The following is a 24,850-nucleotide window of genomic DNA, read 5'->3' as shown; positions in this document are numbered from 1 at the left end:
ACGTCAAAATATCTAATCCTTCGAGCCAGCCCTAGGAGAGCTGTTAATCAGCTCAGTGGTCTGGTTAAAATAATATAGACTTAAGAAGTACCGTTACGCAATTACAAACAATTTAAGCAGGACCATCTGTACCAGCTAACATCAACCCAAACTTTAATCTTACAAACTCGATTTTACTACTGGAATCACGGAATTCAGGGAATTAAAAAGATATAATATGAAAGGAAACCGAGGTCATTAATATTTCCTCAACTCTATAGTTATTGGACTGTAGCACATAATCATTGGCTCAAATGATTAAAAATCGTTTCCTAGCCTCTAGGACAGTCTTTGGTATGCAATAATTTTGGTCTACCATATTCTCAGTGCTTCTTTGAATTCTTGAATGTAATTTTCATTAATTTCGTAAGTACGGCAATAATTCTACTTTGCTGCTCTTGCATTTCATCGTTCAGTTCATCTTCACTTCAGTGAAGTCTTCATTTATATCTAATATCAAACCTTTTTATTTTCAAAATATCTTTGTACAAAAGTTAAGCAAATCCTTCACAAAATCATCTCCTTCATTAACTATGATGATTCACGCTGCTGAATCTCCATCACACGCCCAAGGAATTGGCTCTTTTCATCCAAGATGTTCTCTATCCAAGCTTAAGCTGTTGTCTTTGACAACAACCTTTCCACGCTTATCATCCCTCTCACCGACCCCCACCACTCTCTCTCTCTCTCTCTCTCTCTCTCTCTCTCTCTCTCTCTCTCTCTCTCTCTCCGCCGTCAAGCTATCTCCTCACCAACTGGTTCCTCCCCTCGCAATCGAACTAACAATCCCAGCAGGCCGTCACCTATCTCCGTCTAGCAATCGGCGTCTATATCTAATCGGTCTCTCGGAGGCATCGTATCTCGCAAAATATGTCGCTTTCGACCGTGCTGGCCGATACGGCCGAGATAACGGCAAGTGGCTGGCAGCATCCGACGCGCAACTGGTTACTGCGAGTTCTCGAGCCGAGACACACACACACACACACACACACACACACACATAAACGCGCGCGCGCGACGGTCGAGTTCTATTCCCAGAAAAGGGAAATTTGGCCAAAACGGAAGAAAACGATGGGGGCGAAGAAGAGGAGAATGTGGAGGTCGATCAGCCGGGTCCTAATCAATTGACAGCCGAGAGCATCTAGTTATAAGTTTCTTACAAATTCTCTTACAAAATCTGCTAATATACTTTCTTAGAAACACCGGATACCCTGGCCTCACCTATTTCCTGGTTTCATAAATAGCTGCCTTTAATCAAACGAGACACTTGGGTTCTTTCTCCGTAGCTAACAATGGCTTTCCTGATGTGCGTCCATTTCCTGGATTCATACGCAGCTCCCCTCCATGCGTCATCACCCCCACCATCATCACTATCATCATCATCGAGGTATTTATGTTCGATAAGAAACCGAGCTGAACTTCCCACCGACACTCGTGACATGCTCTGAGAAATGGCTTTCTTGACGTCATGACCCGTGACTCCGCCCCACGCAATTTGATTGGCCGAGGGGCGGGGCCAGCAAACTCACGTAGGGCCCAGACACCTTCCAGTCAAGAAAGGCACGGTCCATATTGCAATTTAAGGCAAATCAATGAAACCATGACCCATACATAGGCGTCACGATAAGCGGTTGAAATCCATATATTCCAAATCGTCTAGGAAGGAGCTCGTCGCCCCACCAGGGGAGAGCCACCACCGAGGAACGAGGCGACCTCTAGAACTAGAAGCACTAGCGGGTGGGTTAGAAAGCCGCGTATTGCCCTCTAGCCCGGAAGTGCGACGAGATGAGATGCTGGGCAGCGAGAAGACGTCTTGCCCAACATCCTCAGTAGCTTGAATCTCATGTGTGCACTCCACACACCATTCGATACAGTGCAAGGGCGACCATGGAAACCCCGTCGATCGATGCCCTAAAACCATAAACTGTGCAAGAGTGACTTTGAGGTAAAAAGGGCGCAGAGGATTTCTCAACCCTCCGGCGGATAACGCGGCAGCAGCAGCATCCTTCGTCATATCAGCACGTGGCAGTTTTCCGATATTCTAATGATAATGACACAGAGTTATGAAGGGCACAAGTGGAAAAAGTAGAACGGACAAGCATGCATGCCCAGCGACTGGGCATTCATTAACATATGAGGATTACGAGGCAAATCGAAGAGAAGTGTTTTATCTCTATGGTGTGAATGATATGAGAGAGAGAGAGAGAGAGAGAGAGAGAGAGAGAGAGAGAGAGAGTAAATCTAGCAAAGTATGATAGTGATAGTTATACAGGGTACAAGAAGGCCCCCCTCAGGCAATAGTAATATTCAAAAGGTCCAAGGAGGGACAGACGTAACCGGGTGAGGATCGAGGAGGGACTTGAGGATTGGAGGAGGATCGAGGAGTGGGAGGGAGGAGGGAGGGTGGTAGGGAAGGAGGGAGAGGATAAGGGAGCGATTGAGATTTCTCCTCACTCGCCCCGTGTCCTGTTAAAAGGGACCGTTTTGTGACCGCTTAATGACCGCATATCCGTTGCGGACAACACATCTTCCTAGTCCGTTTTCCCTCCTGCTTTGATGGCAATAGATGACCTGTGCTCCCGATATAACTTTTCTAAATGTACGATGACAGAACATAGACTTTTCTGGCAGTTTTCAATAAAGACAGAATGAAGAACTTTCTCATGAGAATAGAGTGGATAGATCCTAAACACTCTTTTTTTTAATACATTTATCTAGAAAAACATACATCTGTCGTTTTAAATTGATTGGCATGAAAACGTTCAACTGGGAAACAAGAAATCATATTGTTTTCACAAAACAAAACCTACTTCATTCAGTACAAGGGACGTCGAATGTAGAAACGTTTGGTATTTAGTCCAGTGACTAAGGTTAAGATGCTCCTGGACATGACAGTATCATTCAGTGAAAGAAAATCATAAAGTGATAGTGCGATGATAATGCTCTTCGCACTAAGATCAAAAAGTGTAAGTAAACCCTCAAAAAGTGTAATTAAACCCAAATTATATACACTGTGACTGTTTTGCTGTTTTACAGATTTGCTCTTGAATCAAAAAATTTTTTTTTCTTTTTAAGAGAAAAATTGTTATCTAATCTGTTACCTTAGTGTTTTTAAAGGCGATGAAGCAGTAACGTTCAAACTAAGCTTTAATGTACTACCCCATTCGATTTTGAATCCTGTCAGTTCTATGTTAATTTATTTTAACACTTACAAAAGCCTGTGTTTTTAATGCAGCATTATTTACAAATTATTTATAAAATGTTTATAAAATGAAGGATATCCATAACTCCAACGTACAATAAATTACTCAATGTAAATAAATGAAAATGCCATGTACAGATTACAGTTATCCATCAAAAACACGCAACTGTGCCTAATAACATCAAGAAGTGCAATGCAAATCGGAAGTATATAACTGCAGCAGTCACTCTTATTTCCATTTGAAAACAATGATTCAATTGACTACCTTTATCTAATAAACAGCTAAAATGGATGCCACAATAAACGACGCGTTTTGTTAATATAATATAATACTACTAAACATTTTATAATATACGAAACTGACCGAATGATATTTCTAAATTCCTTAATTCACTATATTGTTCATCAACGTACTACCACGACTAGCATCAGCCAAGAAGGATGCATCTTAGTCTTTTTATTATTAGAATCATTGTAATAACTCGTTCAACATTCTTACTACTGCAACTGCGAATACGACGTTATTATAAGGCTCCTTAAGAAAACATTTAAAGAAGTAATGATAAGTAACGTGACTTGCAGACTGTAGCAGCATGTTGAATGTAAAACCGAGAGCTAGCAGCTTTAAACGTGCTTAAAAAGTATAATAATATTGTCTATTCTATATATATATATATATATATATATATATATATATATATATATATCATATAGTACATATATATATAATATATAGGCGTGTGTGTGTGTGCAGGCGCGCGCATATATAATGTATGTATATGTATACATATATATACATATGTATATATAAATTAACTTTATCACTTACACAATTGTTCTGTGCATTAACACAACTAATAACAAGGACCCCCATTGAAACTAAACAATATTTAGCAGAGATATTTATAAAAAAAAAAAAAAAAAATTACAAGCTGTAACTTTTTTTTTCAACAAATATCTCCGTTATATGCCATCCAGTTGAATTCATCGAGGTTCTGTTAGTAATAAATAAATCTGCTCATGTAAATAGTGAATTAGGTGACTGGTAGTTAAGAAATGTAGTGGGTCTTAGTGGGTAGCTAGGGCATGGCCCTAGCTACCTCACCCCCATACAATTGATTACAAAAAGTAAGGTCGAGGCTCTTGAGTGATATCGTACAAATTTGTGACATCAATTACAGGTTTAAAAAGAGAACAGTTTCACGAATTAATCTACTACCTGTAACAAGTTGTTTGGTTTGATGGACCTTTTCAGAAAGTGATTAATCGATATTGTACACAACTGATGAAGCGTATTGGTGTTACTTTGACAAAGGCAGCAATATGACAGTTTTCCATTGATGCCGAAGCTCTATCTATCAAGCCGCATAACCGTGTCTACTCGTTCGACCTAAAGGCTGTACCCGGCATCGAAGAAGTTCAACCCGCCTCTTTATCACGACCCACTGCAGGTAATCGTTAGGACGTGTAGGGAACGAGGGCGGGTGACGAGGGGGAAGCCACCCCCCCCCCCTCACCCCACCAGGTATGAGTCTGAGATAGGAAGTTGCGAGGATGAACGGACGTGGGGTTTAGAAGTCTGACGGTCGAGGGAGTTCTTGGAGAAGGTGGGGTCGGGTCATGGCACTGCCTTGCGGAGGAGGGGTTAGGCGAATGGAGTGCCACGGACGCTCCGCCCACGGCTGTACCAAAGTACGGGCTTGCCTTCCTCCGCCCATTTTGAAACCGCCTCGAGGGCTGCCACCCACCTGACGCCTTCCCGAAAATAAACGCTGAAGGGGCAGTAGGAGTGTGAAGTTCCTGATACGTAAACCTAACAAAGGAAACGGAAAAAGACTTGGACACTGCGCACTAAACGACGGTGGGACGGAAATCAGTCCTCGGTGATGACGTCTTCTGAAGAGATTTCATAAGATGGTCAGTGTGAACTTTATATAGAAAGAGTGACAACTTCGATCGGCGAAGTCTAGTAGTGTCTGACCACAGGTGCAGAAACACAGTGCAACGATCTTCTCTTCCTACGGCATAAAAGTGAATCTGATTTCTCATATACGAGATTCTTGTTATCTGGTTATTGTGGTTGGTAGGACGAAAGAATGCCATACTTCGATTATAACCGAACTTTCATCGTGACAATAGTGATAAGCAGTGCAATCCAAAGCTTTTGGAATTGGAATCTTTTGGCATAGGAAGTTGGTAACGGGGATTTTAAGATTCTGTGGATAGAAAAAATTATTTGAGGCATTTACTAAGTTTCATATCTGAACACAATAAAAAAAAGGGGGGGGAGAGTACTGCGTCCCTAGCGTGAAAAGTGTGTGTGTGTATGAGAGAGAGAGAGAGAGAGAGAGAGAGAGAGAGAGAGAGAGAGAGAGAGAGAGAGAGAGTCTTTTCAAGCTTATAACAGAACATTAAATTATGTTATTGTTATTGTGAACTGGTTCTTCAATTACTGGGAAACACTAAAACAGTAAAACGATGAAAAAGTGAGTGGCACTGAATATATGAAAAAAAAAAATTGATAAAGAAAAATGACGAGCGAAGACATGAGAAACTAGAAACAATCCCTTTCGTCTTATCTGCATTCCCAGTGAGACAGATTGACGTGCTACATTTTTTCATAACATTACTATTCATGAAAGCGCTTCGCTCTCGAGGACTTTCCATCAGGAATACACTGCGTCGCAAATGCGAATCTAGTTAAAACGGACCTGTCTAACAATGATCAAAGTGAAACTCTTTTCCCTCTGGCGATCTCCCTCCAAGTTCACTCTAAAAAAAAATCGACTTTTTCTGGGAGAAGCAGAAGTAACAATGATCAAACTTCACATTCTCGTTTTCGTCTCTCCAGAAGCCATGATTTGTTTCTAGCAAGATATTTTTATACTTAGATTTTATTTTTTCAGAGAAAAATTTGGTTGGATTTTAAAATATTTGTTTTTTCATGTCATTTTTTTGTTTTGTAAATTAAATAACTGCCATTCATTTTAGGAATGATATAAAACAGAAAAGACAATGGATTCAACAGTGCCAAAAGAATGACCTCAAAAACGACGATGCCTGAAGTGAGTGCCAAGAGACAGAGTGAGGGTCAGTATGTGTCTTCTCAGTGAGGACGACGAATGCTCTCATTTCCCTCCGGTGTGGTTCCTCCGCCCACAGCGTCATCTACCCCCAAGATGGTGATGGCTGACGGGGTGTCGCCGCCTCTGGTGGAGACCTGCGTCCTGCTGCCGGAGGAATTCGCCCTCAAGGTGGAGACGTCCAGTCCCAGGGTGCCCACGTCTCTCTTGACCCTCCTGCCCCACCTGGCGTCCGGCAGCCATGGCCACAGCAATCTGCCTCCGCATTTGTTAGAGAGACTGGCCCCTTCCTTAGGACACTTGCCGTCTCCTCTTTCACCCCTGAGTCCTGCATTGAGTCCCCTGGGAATGTCCCTGGGGGGGACGCCTCACGCCGATGACTGCGTCAAGGTGTGTGCCACCCGCCGGTTGCCGGCCCATACACGCTACCTGCCTTTCAGCGGAACCGTGAGAGCAGACAAGCTTCCTCTCACGCCCTGTCTTCCACCGATGGACGTAAGTGCAGACTTTTCTTTTCTTCCACGTCTAAGTGCCGTTCCTCAGCCTTCTAGCACATTCAGTCACCCAACCATTCATGCTTCATGTCCAATTCCAGACGTTGCAGATTTCCTCGTTACGATTGACCTATCTCAGTGGTTCTTAACCTGGGGAGCGTCAGCAATTTCCAGGGGAGGCACCAGCCCTAGGGAAAAATGAAAAAACAAAATATTCTCTAATTATATTCGTTATTCTCTAACAATAGTGCGGAACTAATATTCAGAAGTATATGAAAAAATGCAAAAGTATCGCCTTATAATGGTACTTTCCTAGAGTCTACCACTCCAGTTAAGCTACTTGGGCTGGTCATGTTTTGTAATTGTTGACCTCCATATCCCTCGAAACCCCTTCTCTTTCTAATTTTTTTGTCTCCTTTAAATCTGGGAGGGAATTTTACTCATAGATGCAAGAGGGGCGTGAAAGAAAGGACCAACTCTTAGAAGGGGGCGTGGTCATAATAAGGTTAAGAACCACTGCCTATTTTCTTAAGAGCAGACAATATACTTGAATGAAGCTAATAACTTTCGAGTCGACGTCATGCCACAGTAAGGTACTTTCACAGATATTCTTTTGCTATATGAACTCCGTTATTTGTATTAACCCGACATACACTTACATTTATCTTCACTTGGTAAGAAAAATCCAACCACCAATGCAAGTATGTTAAAAAGTTTTACTCAAATCCATCAGAAAGCATATTTTCATACTGTCTTCTTGAATCATACAATAAAAGATGAAAAAAAGGCAAATACGAGACTTACTTTGACAGAGACCTTAAAAAGTAGTATCTTTCGACGCAATCACTTGGTCAATAACTCGATATAACTTACCACACTGAGATAAAATATCCATTTGGGCAAAAGAAACCAGTTTTAGATAAATAGTAACACACCACGACGGCCTCAAGTCATCGCAAATATGACATTATTCAATTCAGCCTTTCAAATCCCCAATATCCCAAAAGTTTTCTTTAAAGCCATTGTGTTTTGTAAACCATCCCCCCCCCCCCCCCCCTTCCCAGCACCATAGAATCCATACCCGGCCCTGAGACCCCGCCCTTACCACCACCGTCCTCTCACGCCCACAAAATCTATTGACCTGCCTGCCACAAATCTCAGCATAGACAAAAGACAAATAGAGAATACAAAAGCCTAACAATGCCTTAAAGAGAGAGGTCAAAATGCCGGCAGTAAGAAGCAAGCGTTCATAAGGGAAAGAACGCTAAGGTTGAAAATAAGCTTCCTGAGCCGAGTATATTCATCCGTGGGATAAACGAGGTGCATTTCCATATGGACCTGACTTCGCTCACGAAGTTTATGAGAAAAGAATAAGCCAAATTTTAGCGAGTGGGAGAACATGTTTTTGTGAATGAAACAAAAGGTTAACAAGAAATGAGAATAAAGGAGTTGCTGAAAGGAAATATATCACTGTACGGAGAGGTACACACATTCTCACTTTTCCACCAGTGTGCCAATTAGACTTTGAACACATAATTGTCCAAAAAGGGGATGATTGGTTGGAACTTATAATAATATAAACCAGATGACTATCGATCATATTTCTTGATATCTTTTCTCCGTTGTTTATCTAATTTCTCTGAATTATTACGGACTAGGTTAACTACCACATTCTACGGTTTCCGTCAGTCAATTAAAGTTTTCTTTCAACTTTCAACCTTAAGCCTTGTCTTCAACCCGTTTCCACTGATTCTATAGGCTTCCACCTTTAAAGAGGCGGTATTTGTCCTTTTGCATTCTTGCTACCCTCATCAAGGATTTGGTTTCATAAAGACATAAGGCTGCTGTCACAAAAACCTTGAGGTTTTATCAGGAAAGCCATTTACACAAAAGCACGCACAGACACAAACACACACACATACTAAGTATATAATATATATATATATATATATATATATATATATAATATATACATACATATATATATATATATAATATATAATATACATATATATATATATATATATACTATATAAATATATATATATATAATATATATATATATATATATATGTGTGTGTGTGTGTGTGTATTGTGAGAGAGAGAGAGAGAGACGATGAGAGGAGAGAACCTTGAGAGAAGAGAGAGGAGAGATGAGGAGAGATTCATCCACACAACTCAAACGTTTATACTTACAATTTTCATGTTGCAAGGTTTCTATTAAAAAACGGGATAACTTTCATAAAAGATCGAAAATCTGACGATCATTTTGTAACACTTACCATCAATACAAAACGAGCCTTGCATTTCAACAGCGTAATATGAGTTGCTTTTACAAAATAAGCCAGAAATAACAACAATTAACTTTTTGTTACCCAAGTAGAGTATTTATGCAGTATATTTACATGTAAATACTATTATATAAAACGAAATGTATATTTATATATATATATATATATATATATATATATATATATATATATATATATATATATATATATATATACTACTAATAATAAAGCGCATATGATGTTTATATATACATAACCGAGAAAGGACCCATGATCTAGACAAATATTAAGCTATGTGCAAATAAGCAATTTGCTTAAAAATTTTCTTGCCGAAAAACTCATATACTCACACAGTTCTCGTCAAAACACTTATTTGCTTACATATTCTCTTCCCCAAAAAGCTTATCTGCTTACACATTTTCTTCCCTCAAAACAAAAAAAAAAAAACTTATCAGCTTACACATTTTCTTCCTTCAAAAAAAAAAAAAAAACTTATCTGCTTACACATTTTCTCCCTCCCCAAACAAAAAAGAAAAACATCTAAATACACATTTTCTTCCCCCCCCCAAAAAAAAAAAAAAAAAAAAACTTATCTGTTCACACATATTCTTCCCAAGCCCCCAACAACAACAAAAATTATATGCCTACACATTTTCTTCCTTCAAAAAAAAAAAACTTATCTGGTTACACATTTTCTTTCCCCCACAAAAAACGTATAGAGTAAATACAAACTGTTAGAAAGTGTAACGCTGTAATTTATGTATTGAACTAATCAAACAGAATGATGGATAGCAGGGCAACACTGATGCAGTGTGTAAACATTACAAGCGGGTATGCACGTGTATGTAAATGTGCTTATCTCATGCCCAGGGTGGAACCCAGCGACAACTCGAATCATGCTTTTGACGGATGGTGGAATTCTCTCTCTCTCTCTCTCTCTCTCTCTCTCTCTCTCTCTCTCTCTCTCTCTCTCTCATTTGTTTGTATTTTTATCATCATCAGTTAATGATGTTTACACATTTTCTCGAAATCACATTGTTTTATGACCTCAACGCGTGAATAAAAACAATAATTAGGAAAAATTACTTTTAAAATGGGAATATATATCTTACAAATCATGAATTCAGATCACTGAAGAAGACTAATTTGAACTTTTTTCCCATGACGGATTTTCCAAGATTTAAAACTGGTTTAATTTACAGGGAGACACGTAACAGTCGGAAGTAATTTAAAGGGAGACATAACCAATGTTGACAATAATTTAAAGGGAAACACGTAACACTACGTTAAAGTAATCTAAATGGAAAAACTTGTCTAAATGGAAAAACGTATCTAAATGGAAAAACGTATCTAAATGGAAAAACGTATCTAAATGGAAAAACGTATCTAAATGGAAAAACGTATCTAAATGGAAAAACGTAATACTTTGTTAAAAGTAATTTAAAGGGATACATGTAACATTGTGTTCAAAAGTGATTTAAAGGGAAACATAACACTCTGTTAAAGTAATATAAAGGGAAACACGTAACACTTTCTTAAAAGTAATTTAAAGGGAAACACTTAACACTATCTTAAAAGTAATTTACAGGGAAACACTTAACACTATCTTAAAAGTAATTTAAAGGGAAATACGTAACACTGTTAAAAGTAATTTAAAGGGAAATACGTAACACTATCTTAAAAGTAATTTAAAGGGAAATACGTAACACTATGTTAAAAGTAATTTAAAGGGAAACGCGGAACACTATCTTAAAAGTAATTTAAAGGGAAATACGTAACACTATGTTAAAAGTAATGTAAAGGGAAATATGTAACACTATGTTAAAAGTAATTTAAAGGGAAACGCGGAACACTTTCTTAAAAGTAATTTAAAGGGAAATACGTAACACTATCTTAAAAGTAATTTAAAGGGAAACATGGAACACTATCTTAAAAATAAGTTAAAAGGAAACGCGTATCACTATGTTAAAAGTAATTTAAAGGGAAACACGTAACACTTTCTTAAAAGTAATTTAAAGGGAAATACGTAACACTATGTTAGAAGTTATTTAAAGGGAAACACTTAACACTATCTTAAAAGTTATCTAAAGGGAAATGCGTAACACTTTCTTAAAAGTAATTTAAAGGGAAACACTTAACACTATCTTAAAAGTAATTTAAAGGGAAACGCGTATCACTATGTTAAAACTATTTAAAGGGAAACACGTAACACTTTCTTAAAAGTAATTTAAAGGGAAACACTTAACACTATCTTAAAAATAATTTAAAAGGAAACGTGTATCACTATGTTAAAGCTATTACGTAACTATTTTAAAAGTAATTTAAAGGTATACACAACGCTAGGTTAAAAGTTATATAAAGGGAAGCACACACCACTATGTTAAAAGCTAAAAATAAAACAAATCAATAATAATTATCAAGGAAAAGCAATAAACTGATTTGAAACTGATATATAGACAAATTAGTATTCTGCTTACACATATCGTCCGCTGCTGAAATTATACTCTGGCCTAATTAACACAAAGGAACAAATCATAAAAACACGCACACGCGAGCATAATTATTATTTAATGAAATTATCTTCCTTCGATAACAGCAGTTATTTCTTTCCAACGACAGAAGAATCATATACCTGGCAAAATTCTCCTCTTCGATGAGATGACGTCATGATTGTGTTTATACAGAGCAATTCTCTCTCTCTTTCTGTTTACATTCGCTGTTCTCAATGGCTTTTCTAAAGTGAAGTCTTTCCTTCATAGATTTGTTTCTCTCTCTCTCTCTCTCTCTCTCTCTCTCTCTCTCTCTCTCTCTCTCTGAAGCCATTATGCTGTTCCATAATGCTCCCAGTTTCACGGCAGTAAATGTTACACGGACTATTTGTGCTGTCATGATTGAAGTCAGGCTGGCTGCTTAGGCATGACCGGACTCTGTACAAGTTTTGGAGAGTATCCTTGTGTACTTTCTCAAACACCCACAGTTCCTTTCAAATCACTAAAGTGTGCTTTCTTCCATGCTCGACTTTCCCCGTCTCCGTCAGTCTTCAATATTCTAGCTGACAAGCTTAACGTATTATCTGATAAATGAACGACTGAAGCTTGGCTTACTTACCACAGTACAGCGCGATAGTATGATATATCTTGCTGGTGAGATGAATAGCACAATGCAAGTATCTACACTCCGAGAAATAACTAGTAGAAAGTTTCAACATATGCAACAGGAGTTGAGCCAAAAGCAGCAATAATAATAAAAAAAAAGGTTGGTTTATTACCAAACTGTCTTCTAACCCTTCGAATACTGCGGTGTAACAGAAAGAACAGATGACAAAAAAAGAAAAGGGTTCCTTATTAAAAGTTAAGTTTCATCTTGACCGTCAGCGTCCAATAAACAAAAATGGAAATATATTAGCCGGCCCGTAGATTATTGTAACATGAAGAAATCACGATCTTTTGTCTGAAGAGTAAATGTTTTCGAGCACGGTAGATAAATTTATGACTGAAGTATCATCCAAAAAAACAGTTATAACTTTTTGTCTAGCAACAAATTTCGGTTTGCTCCACAATCCTTGGGCATATTGAGGGCAAAACTGAACCATGGTGATATGAAATCGGGATAGTGAAGAGGTGAATCCGTGGTTTTGTTAGTTTGTTTGTATGGTGTTTTTACGTTGCATGGAACCAGTGGTTATTCAGCAACGGGACCAACGGCTTTACGCGACTTCCGAACCACATCGAGAGTGAACTTCTATCACCAGAAATACACATCTCTCACACCTCAATGAACGCCCGAGAATCGAATTCGCGGCCACCGAGGTGGTACGCCAACACCATACCGACCACGCCACTGAGGCGCTAAGAATCCGTGGTAACACAAAGCGAGATCAAAATCTTTGTGGAAAAATAATATATATTCAAGTTATTTCAATTACTGTGACGTTTTGGGATTTTGTACAATAATCCCGCCACAGTTTTTGATGCAAAGAATTTAACTTGTTCTTAGAGGTCTGTTAAATCCAAGAGCCACAATATAAATGGCATACGCAAAGCAATTGCTGGGCGCGGTAAACAAACAATTCTACCATCAGTCATCAAAGTGAGCTGATCAAAATATATGACCGAGCCAGGTGCCCGGCAGTGAGGTAGGTGGATCCCGGTGCAGCAACAAAGAAATAGAGAACATAAATGACAGAAGAAGGGGGCGGGGCCTTAGACACAGGTGTGTTTACGAAAACATAGTTCCTTCTAAACCAATATAAAAAATTAGGCATAAAAGTCTGACGTGTGGGGAGATTACGTTTGCTGTGAGATTCAAGACAAACACTTTCAATCTTAAACATATCAACCTATCAAAAACAATTTAATCGGACCACAATCACATATACTTTAACAGCAATATTTCAAGAGGTGAATTGTTCTATATCCTACCTCATGTAGTGCCTCTTTAGTGTTTTTTAAAATGCTACATGCAGGCCATTCAATTTCAATCTGATGTTGACTGATCGGCAAACAGACGGTAACTTAAAATAATGAAACCTTTCAATAAAAAAAATAATCACGAGCACTCTTAATATCTTTCAGGCTAAGTGAAGTAGCGTTTTTTTTTCACACCCAGAGTATAAAACTCTCCACCATAACGAAACTTAGAAAGTTTTTCCTTTTACTTTTTCCTTGATGGTCAGACGCCATCCAAAATGGCAGGAGTTGTTAACAACCCTCTTAAACATTTTAAATAAAATAGTATACTATCTGATTGTAAATATTTAGAGTATTCATACATTACCACCATCTGCAGCATCTGATAGCGATAGATATAGAGTCTACTATACGGGAAAAGTTTTGTTCACGAAATCTCTGGAAGCGAAAGTCTCAGTATATTATATAATATTATAACAGCTGCGACCGTCTTCCTCACAAGAGAAAGGCGTCATATGGATGCCCTGCAATGCAGTACTCGACTTGCAACAAATACTCTAAAACCATCGCTTCATAAAAGGATATGCCACAAATCCATGACCTATAATTAATACCAATCACTAACAAAGAATCAAAGAATAGAAATAGAAAATAAACACTGATGTGACAAACGTAGCTCGTTAGGTAATAATGTTTACCAGAAAAGGACTTCGACTTTGGAACGGTTGACAGAAAACAACAACGTTGCAATTCACAATCAAATTACTATGTATGACTCATGAATCAGCATTCCAACAAACACCTGAAGGAGACGCCATGAACACAGACCATCAATAACAATCGAACGCACCTCTCTCTCCCTCCCTCTCTCTCTGTGGCTGCCATCGTGAAGAGATCGGATGATAGCCGTCATTATCTTAACAACTTCCTTATCGGGTCCATATAACACTACGCGTGGACCGTGACCAATTTAATTGAGTTCTCTCGGTCCACCCACATACTCCACCCACCTCATTATTTCAGAGACCATATCCATGACCTTGTGTTCTGCTGCGTTCTTTGGGTATGTATATATACATGTGGCAGAGCACACACACACATATCTATATATAATATATATGTATATATATATATATATATATATATGTGTGTGTGTGTGTGTGTGTGTCTGTGTGTGTGTGTGTGTGTGGGTAGTCTTAAACATACAAAACAAGAAGGAATATATAAATGCAATTTTTACACATCTCTCTCACTGCAAACAACGAAAGTGGTCTGGTACCACAATTGTTTTAGCGCCATAAAAATCTCAGGGTATCCCTGGTATACCGTACACGCACACATACTTATATAAAACATACACACACACACACACACACACACACACACACATATATATATATATATATATATATATATATATATATATATATATATATATATATATATATATATATTTATGAAATTATAAAACCACAATGTCCTCTTCTTGAATTCTTCCCTCTCTTTTGGATACACTTGTCACCAAGGTCTTGACTGACACAACAAGGACAGGTTGGCAACTTGACCCCGTTCTGCTTTAGGGGATGCAGGTTCGAATATCATCATTTCCTCATATTATTGCATTTGGCCTCAGTTCTGCAGTGACAAGCGTGTCCAAAATGTGGAGAGAATTAGGGATGTTAAGAGGCCACTGTGGTTATTAAGACCACTATGTATGTAGTGAGCAGTAGATTCTAAGATGCCGTTCTTTCTTACGAAGAGAGAGAGAGAGAGAGAGAGAGAGAGAGAGAGAGAGAGAGAGAGAGAGAGAGAGAGAGTTCAATAGTTTAGTGAGGATAAAGATAAGAGTGTTGTCACAGAAACCCCCTTAAAAAGTTATGATATCAATTACAAGCTTAAGCGCTCTGCAAAGTACCAAATCTGTGGGAAGACATAGTAATGTTTAAAAAGATCTAATTAATCACTCCACAATATATACTAAAACATTAAATTCACTACTGTTATTCAAGTTCTGACTTCGTTGTGCAATACAATAACACCCAATTCATTACCGAATATGTTCGTTTTGACCAAATCAACATTCGAGGCTTATAATTACGGGCTGCTAGAGGAGCAAGAACCCGGTGCTGGCATAAGGCCAGCTAAATTTAAAACAATATAATCTGTTACAGGAAACTGCTGAATGGACCACCTGACAATAGTAAAGCAGAGGAAAGCGAGAAAAATGCCCTTTTAAAGGGCACGGAGGACCTGTGTACGTAAATTACAAAGCTATCATAACAGCACTGAGGGTGATATGAAAGGGAAGTTCGGAGGGTAGGGGGTTCATTCAGAAGTTTCGGGGCTCTGGCTCTAGCGATTGTGGAGGAGGAAGGGTGCACGAAGGGCGAAGGGTATGAGGCTGAAGAGAAGAGAAGGATGCCGAGAGCATCCATAATCGTGACGTCCTTACAGTTTTACGATGGAGTCGATGTTCGATACAGAATCCAATAAGATCCAAACCTCAGGACAGAATGGTGGCGGTGGCGGGACGGTACGGTTGCACCCGAGTGCTACGCTCCTTCATAATTCGCCAACCTTTTTATCGGATGTCAAGGTCCGATGCCTTTTCTAGTCTTTCGCCTCGCAAGACTTCATTTGACATGGAGGGAACTTCCTCTTCACACGCAAGAAACTTCTCTTCCACGACACGAGGCAAGGCGGAAATGCAAACCCCACGACTGATTTTGCTTCTGTCACGCCGAGGCAAAGACACGTGGCCAATACACAGCCGAAGGTTATTATCATTAATAAATCTCAATTTGCCACCAACTCTCTCCTAAATTATGGTATAACACTGGTGGTAGTTCCTCGTTGAATGAGTGGGTTACATGTTCGACTACTGATTCGGTAGTCCCGAGTTCGATTCCCCGCTCTGCCAATGTGAAATCAGAGGAATTTGACTCTGGTGATTAGAAATTAATTTTTCGATATAATGCTAGGTGACCAATTGGTTCCTAGCCACGTAAAAATATCTAAGCCTTCGGGCCAGCCCCAGGAGAGCTATTGTTTGTTTGTTTGTTTGTTTATATGGTGTTTTTACGTTGCATGGAACCAGTGGTTATTCAGCAACGGGACCAACGGCTTTACGTGACTTCCGAACCATGTCGAGAGTGAACTTCTATCACCAGAAATATACATCTCTCACTCCTCAATGGAATGGCCGAGAATCGAACCCGCGACCACCGAGGTGAGAAGCAAACACCAAACCAACCACGCCTATGAGGCGCTCTAGGAGAGCTATTAATCAGCTCAATTATCTGGTTAAACTAAGATATATTTAACTTTTAACATTGGTGGTGCTCTTTAATTCATACTGACTTGATATGACACTTCGGAAACATGACGATGCATGTTCACGATTGTAGTCTTTTTTTATTTCAGTATTAATCGCTCTACCAAAATAAATCGCTATAATTCTTATAAAAAAAAAAAAAAAAAAAAAAAAAAAAAAAAAAAAAAAAAAGAGGCCATTTGTGTACATGCAGTCAAAGAACCTTTACAAACAATGAAACCTTCTGCTCGGTGATTTGCATTTCAGAAAGATCAACGTCCGTAGCAAAAACATCACCAAACCACAACAAAGATATCTTATACTCATCAATATTCCTTTCAATAGCCACATAACAAAGAGAAAAAATAGAATGGAAAAAAAAAAACAGCCGCCATGTCATGACGTCAGTAACCGAATCTCATAAACATGTTTCCAAGGGTTGTGCATCTAAAGCCATATAGCGCCCAGCACACAACAAACACCTCTTGTTTTGATTCAGTCCCGAACAATGAGCTATTTCATGAAGCAATTTATGCCGTGACTTTTATGAGCCATCGAAGCCGGTTCGAAGTACCGACATTTGGATATTAAATCCTTTGAGTCACAGTAGTGGTAATTATGTCTCGAGATCTGCGAAGGAAATGAAGCGGCCAATTGCATCCTACGCCTCTCCCGTTCAAAAGAATAATGGCAAAGGCGCCCGTGTGACGTCATCATTTCAAAGTACTGAACCGAGTCATGACCTTGACCTCCCGTCCTCTCCAGATTCTCATGCCCACAGTGATTCTTGCTTGGCCCATGACTTGCAACGAAGGTCTATGACAAGTAAAATAGATTTCCATTAAACAAAGGAAAAGAAATTGTCATACTTCCGCTAAGATTGCATAAAAAAAGGCTTGGTTACCACACTCCAGAGTATTCAGTTTGTGTGTAATCCAGCTTTTGTTTATATTTTTTAATCTAAATATCGGCCAAAACTAATTGAAAATGTATGTTAGAACTAAATGACACTTCCTGTTATTTGACACAAAATCTTAATAATGACCCAAAATTTAATGGAATTTCTAATTAAGTGAAAGATGTGCTAAAACTCTCAAAATTGTTAACACGTCAAAATTCTTATAAAGGCCTGGCCACACATTGTTTGGAAACTGTTTGCAAGCAATGTTTCCTGTCCAGACATCAGTCTACTTGGCTATTTTAATGCACTCGAGGAGAGAGAGAGAGAGAGAGAGAGAGAGAGAGAGAGAGAGAGAGAGAGAGAGATAAGGGTAAGGAAGTCTTTGGATAAAGGCGCGTATCATGCTGATTTGCTTATGGCGGAATTTAAAATAGTTACATACATACACATACATACATATATACATACAAACATACATGCATACATACATATATATAAATAAAAATTATATATTATATACATATATATATAATTGTGCATGTGTATATATACATATAGGCATGTATACATGTATATACATACATTATACATGTGTATATGTACATATCCACACAGAAACACTAAATGTTTTCCATTCTGGATGGGAAACAAATATGCGGTAAAAAGTGTTAGCAAACAATTTTCTAGTGAGGACAGGCCTTTAAAACAACATAATTCATATTGCAATACAAGACGATGAACGACATTTCTGAATTGATCGGCCTCTAGAAAATCAAGATGAAAAATGAAGTGATTTCGACATTTCTGTTTTAGGGTAAAACAGCAAACACAATTGCAACTTCTCTGAACTTCCTGAATTAAAGCGTTCACTGTAATATATTAAAAAAATGAGCAATTAAAATAATTTTCTTTTTACTGAAAGGCGAAGACATTTATTCTTGTTATTTCAGCATAAACGTTGATGACAGACTGACTGTCATAATAATTATATGAAAACGCTAACAGATCAGCAACATCAATATTTGAACAATTTTTGGGGGATTCATTTGCAATGTACTTCGTTGACAACAATTTCCAAAGAAAAAGGATCTGGACCTTTTTGTATGACACCGATTGTAATAATTTTCACTGCCATTTTGCTAAGACACAGACAGGAAAATTACTAATCAAGTTTAAACTGAAAATATAACAGCAGGAAACTTAAGACCAGCGGTCATACGTGGCAAATCCTTAATCTGTTACCCAGGTCTCAAGACGCTAACTGAGTTACTATCTAAGGGAAAAATCTAATTTTCACTGCACTTGTAACTAATAACTACCGTGTAGCTTCAAAATCATACGACCAAAATTATGAACAGCTAATCTATTGTACCTTCACTTCACACTAGGAAGTACTATTCATTGGTAATTACGAGCTTAAACGATTTAATTGTACAAGGTAAAGCTGAAGTTCAGTGTGCAAGACTCAAGTATGTACATGTATTTTTTTTCTTTTGTTTTGGAGAGAGAGAGAGAGAGAGAGAGAGAGAGAGAGAGAGAGAGAGAGAGAGAGAGAGAGAGAGAGAGATTTTCCAAACCTTTAAGGACCACACGAAGGACAAATATCAATCTGGCACCAAAAGCCCAGACGTCGAGGGGAGCCTATGTATATGAGTATACCGTCCAACGGTATACTCATATATATGGTCAACTAACGACTAGCGAAGAATTTATTTATTGAACCCACCTACACAATGTTCCATTTTCCTCCATCTACATGGATTCTCGTTCCTCCTGAATATGAAGGCCCTTCTTTTCCAATACCTCTTTCATCCAATCTATGAATGACTTTCTAGGACTTCGTCTTCTTTTTCCCCTTAACACTTCTACACTTATGGATTAAACTTATTCTTTTAAAAATCATCCACTACCGTCCATTCTTTCCACATGAACAATCCACGTAATAAACTATGATCATCCATCTTTACAACTTTGTATCATTTTTATGTATCTCACATTTCTCAACAGGTATATTTTTCTTGTATTGTTCATACAACTCAAACAGTTGATTTCAACTGCTTTACCTTTTTCCTCTTTCATCTTCATTCAGCACTCACACTTCCCTTCCATAAGGAGAGGGAGTTAAACACTCCCTTGATGCATTCCAACCTTCACCGAAATTGTCTTATAGTCTTTCTTCCTACATCTACTCTACCACTAACATTGCCTATCATACTGATTCACGATTACTTATAGTAATCGACAGCTTCTTTCCTATCCTTACTAACATCCATAGCTCCATCTTCATGGTTTCCATTTACCCTCATAACCTTACTCTTGCTTACATTTACCCTCTGCTATTTTCCTCTTACAAACAACAGTATAAAACTCTTCCACAATTCTGCAATTTCTCTCTACTGTCCCCAGTCAACACTTCCCCATAACTTTGTAATTACAACTATAACTATATCTCAGATAATAATAAACCTTTATCTCTCAACCACTTTGACAACACCAAGCCAGCTACTCGCTCACCTGACATCCATCATAGACACTCAATCACTAACAACTTACATTCTATGTAATACATTTCAAACGTGTTCTACAGTACCTCTCTACTGATTCTGTCGTAAGCTTTTTTTTTATAGGTCTATGTATGCCACAGAGAGATTTTTCCCTTTGTTTCCAAACTTCACAATTAATATTCATAAATTAATCTTCAGCCTAACATCCTTTTCCTCGTGTAAACTTACAATGTTCCCCTCCTATCAGTCATTCTCTCATCTGTTTTACTCCTCTTAAAGTAATGTTATGTCCCTATAGTTCTTACACATGCCTCCACTGCCTTCACTAAATACCAGAACTATTATTTCTATTTCGTGCCGAGAGAGACCAGATTTGCTGAACTCCAGCACCAATATGCAGTAATTGTGACTCGCTGTCGAACTTGTCAGTTCCAGAGGTCCTTTATTCCTCACACCGTTAGACTGTGAAAGTCTCCCAGAGGAAGTTATACGATACAAGCAATTAACCTTATATCTTATAACTTACTATACTCTGTTTTTTTCCATCTGTCCATCCGCCTATGGTGTTTTTGTATGGTAACACTGCGTCCCGGGCTTTAGATAGTTACGCTATGTGTAAGTTTTAGGTAAATAAAAGGATATCTGGGTGTACATTTGCAACTAAAAAGTGTTTTAATAATTTACTTTATGCAAATTACACCGTTAATATTCGAAATGGGATATTATCATAATCGTTGACTGTAAGCTGAATGCAACTATCTAAAGTCCGGGATGCAGTGTTACCATACAAAAACACCACAGGCGGATGGACAGATGGAAAAAACCAGAGTATAGGATTTATATCTATTATTTATTCATTTGTTAATTTATTTTCTCTTTTCTAATCACTGATCTATATTTTTTTCAGTTTTTACTATTACCATCTGTTTCTTCTTTGAAATGAACTCCATATTTTTTGTAATCTTGAATTTCAAGTAAATGGCCCCTTTGGTGGTCTTGTTCCGTATGAAAAGGGTTCATCTCCTGAACAATAATAATAGTAATAATAACAATAAGAATTTCAGCCTAACTATATATGCGTGCGTGCGTGTGTTTGTAAACCAAAGATGTTTCCCTCTGAAGAGTTGGCCCAATTACTATTTTTCAGTAATTATCTAGTGGAAAGTTTGTCACGCTATGTACTATGTACTATGTACTATATATGTATGCATGTGCACTGACATGTGTGTGTGTATTCCGTAGTATCGTACAGTGGCTATTACAATATTATATATATTCATATACACGCTTTTTACTCTTAAATGCTCAGGATCCTGAAAATACTAAACTCTCGCCCCATGCCCTTGTCTAACCCTGCTGCAACGAACCACAGCTGACTAACCACCGAGTGCATGATTACTAGGTAAATCAATGAAGGCCCATGGGTATTTTTAAGGAAGTAGGCCCAGGGACGTTCCGCACCTGTGGGAACATACTTGATCTCTTGCTACAAAACTTCTTGGTTACAATATCCGGGCAAGGATGGAGCTGGATGGGTACATTCTACTCATACCCACTGTTCTTCTGCTGACCTGACCAAACCAGTGAATGGCAAATCTAAACCTGGCGTGATCCGACCTCCAGCTTACTCGGGACGCGTGCTAGATTTTCCCCTCGCACATAAGATATGTTCCTTGTTTCACCAACGAAAATTACATTAAATACCCTATATTGTTCGTTTGTATGGTGCTTTTACGTTGCATGGAACCAGTGGTTATTCAGCAACGGGACCAACGGCTTTACGTGACTTCCGAACCACGTCGAGAGTGAACTTCTATCACCAGAAATACACATCTCTCACTCCTCAATGGAATGGCCGAGAATCGAACCCTCGACCACCGAGGTGGGACGGTAATGCCATACCAACCACGCCGCTGAGGCACTTAAATACGCTATGTTCTATAACAAATTATTTTTCTGAGCTGTTTAACACGCACATTATTTATTTTTTTTTACATTTTCACTGTAATAAATAAATCATGAATATCCTATTCTAAATTCATGTATCTTTAATTCAACGAGAGAAACCTTTTTCCAGACATTTCCTACCCTCCTCCAACAAGAACAAGACTAGAACAACAGCAACAAAGTTTTTAGGCTTACTCCCCGAGTAAGCAAAAATAATAATGTTCCCATTCAATACAATCACACGAAACCGTTCCAGCTTTACATCATTTCATGCATGAAGCGACGACATTACTGCCTGTGACAATTCCACTTGCAGGTGATGTCGTCAGCGCAGAATATCTTCTTCACGGTGCATACCGTATGTACCTCGTAATGACGTTGTTGTTACTGATAGTTAGACGTTTTCCCTCTTGAATAAATAATTCCGTCTGCCGTATAAGGACACGGAACCATACCAGGGAGACCTGGTAGCGTAGTGGCTCTTTATACACACTTTTATTGCGCATAATTGCGGGGCAGCTTGTTTGGCGAAGTCCCTCCGCGACTCCATATAAAGTGGTAGTGAAAATAAACCCTTCAGTGATTGAGATATAAAGTTCAGAGTCCCCTAGAGCGATTTTTCATCTTCCCCATTCGCAGCGGACGCGATTTCCACCTCTAACTGAAAACTCCGTAAGGCTGAAAATGTGAACTGAAAAAAAATAATGCCAACCTTTATTTAATCAGTCCATTTAGCGTAATACAGTTTCTGTTCTCAGTCGGGGAATGGAAGCTATGTGTGTGTGTTACGTTTTGTTACTGTGACCTTTAAAGGCACCCAAAATAAGGGCGGTTTCCCTTTGATGTCGGACGTTCGTCTCGTAGCGCTACTGCCCTTGTCTCCGGCGCTGTCGTGCGGGATCTACTCTGTCGCTCCTGATTGGCTTCCGTGGACTCGCACCAACTCGTTTCTGACTCATCAAAGGAGACGCCGACCTGCGCGTCACGACAGAATATTCATGTCAGTTGCACGGGAGACCGACGTCAAGTTAGAGACACAAGAATCGATTTGCAGTTGGGAAATTTATAATAATAATAATAAGTAATAAATAATAATAATAATAATAATAATAATAATAATAATAAATGGATAAGTATCAAGAAAATAGAAATAAGAAGGATATGGGATATGCCAGTGGAAATTGTACCCATAATCATAGGAACACTAGGCACGATCCCAAGATCCCTGAAAAGGAATCTAGAAAAACTAGAGGCTGAAGTAGCTCCAGGACTCATGCAGAAGAGTGTGATCCTAGAAACGGCGCACATAGTAAGAAAAGTGATGGACTCCTAAGGAGGCAGGATGCAACCCGGACCCCCACACTATAAATACCACCCAGTCGAATTGGAGGACTGTGATAGAGCAAAAAACATAAAAATTAATAAATAAAAATAATAATAATAATAATCTTCATCATCACTCTCTCATCACCTATAAATACTCACAAGCGTGTTGCAGTCTTTTCAATGTTACTAAGGTGATATTAAATTAAAACTGCGTTTAGCAAGACATCATGACTCCATCATCATCGACCACAGGTTTTATATCTACCAACAAACTCTAACCTTCCGAAGTTGTTTAAATCTTGTTACTCCACTATCCTCTCTCAATTTCTTTGAAATATTCATAGGAACGTTGACAGAACTAGTTCATTTGAATTTAACTAATAATGTGACACTTTCTTTTACCAAAAAATATACTTCACAGAACGGAGATAAACTTCTTTAGCGCCTACGCTACATACAACCTTATTCTTACATAGAATAAGTGCAAGTTTCCTTTTCTTCTGAGAAAACGTGAGGTTCTCATGCACAAACAAAGTGGGTCTACAGCCGCATAAAACCAAATTTAGCAGAGTACGATATCTGGCCAGAGACTCGTTGACTGGCCTGGAGATCGTCAAAACAAGGAACGTTCAAAATGCAAGGACTGTTCAAAATACAGGAACAGTTCAAAATATAGGTTAAAAGAGTGCTTACAATTCATGGGCAAGGTTAGCAAGACAATATCCAATACGATGTGTACATAATCAATATGATAAAAAATGAAAATGTAAATGCATACAAGACCTTTCCACAATTGAGGAGCCACGAAAGGAATGTGAGAAATTATATATACCTGCATTTTACTGACCCCTTTTGCAGGTCATTCAGTCCGATTTCATTTCTGTACATTCCCAGCTGTTGCTGAATCACCATTACTCATTTCCAGTTAGAAACCGTGAAATAAATTCCTTCCTAAAACTCGTACATAGCCGACAAATATCAAAGATGTTAATAAAGGACATCAATCGATGCAAAACTCCATCAAACAGAAGCGTTACGGAAATAAAGATTAAAAATGAATAAATAAATAAATAAATAAAACCGCTTCACAGAATACTATCTGAAGCCCACATTATAGATGAGTCATGCCTCGGCGGGATCCCAATGACCTTGAAAATCTGTATGTCGAATGATTTGCATCGAGACAAGCGTTTGCTTTGCTGCCGGAGGCGGCGGCGACAGTCGACTTGGCACACACGCAAGCAGATAAATGGGCAAAACAACCCTTTCAAAATTCAAAAAATACATTAAGTTCATCGATTGATTGGCTTTCGACTCTGTTCTACGAACGTTCTTATTTTC

General features: G+C 38.4%; 1 protein-coding gene across 1 annotated transcript in view; it reads left to right on the top strand.

Moving 5' to 3' along the window:
• The first annotated feature begins 1,877 nt into the window (after positions 1–1,877).
• Positions 1,878–24,850, top strand: part of LOC135212766 (zinc finger protein 629-like) — a 50,224-nt gene continuing 27,251 nt past the window's right edge. The window contains exons 1-2 of the mRNA XM_064246531.1: positions 1,878–1,984; positions 6,233–6,819. Of these exons, the coding sequence (XP_064102601.1) occupies positions 6,364–6,819 (456 nt within the window). The 5' untranslated portion in view covers positions 1,878–1,984; positions 6,233–6,363. The remainder of the gene's footprint in view (positions 1,985–6,232; positions 6,820–24,850) is intronic.

The sequence above is a fragment of the Macrobrachium nipponense genome, chromosome 41 (genome assembly GCF_015104395.2).
Source record: "Macrobrachium nipponense isolate FS-2020 chromosome 41, ASM1510439v2, whole genome shotgun sequence".
Lineage (NCBI taxonomy): Eukaryota > Metazoa > Arthropoda > Malacostraca > Decapoda > Palaemonidae > Macrobrachium > Macrobrachium nipponense.
This window is presented reverse-complemented; position numbering and strand designations above follow the sequence as displayed.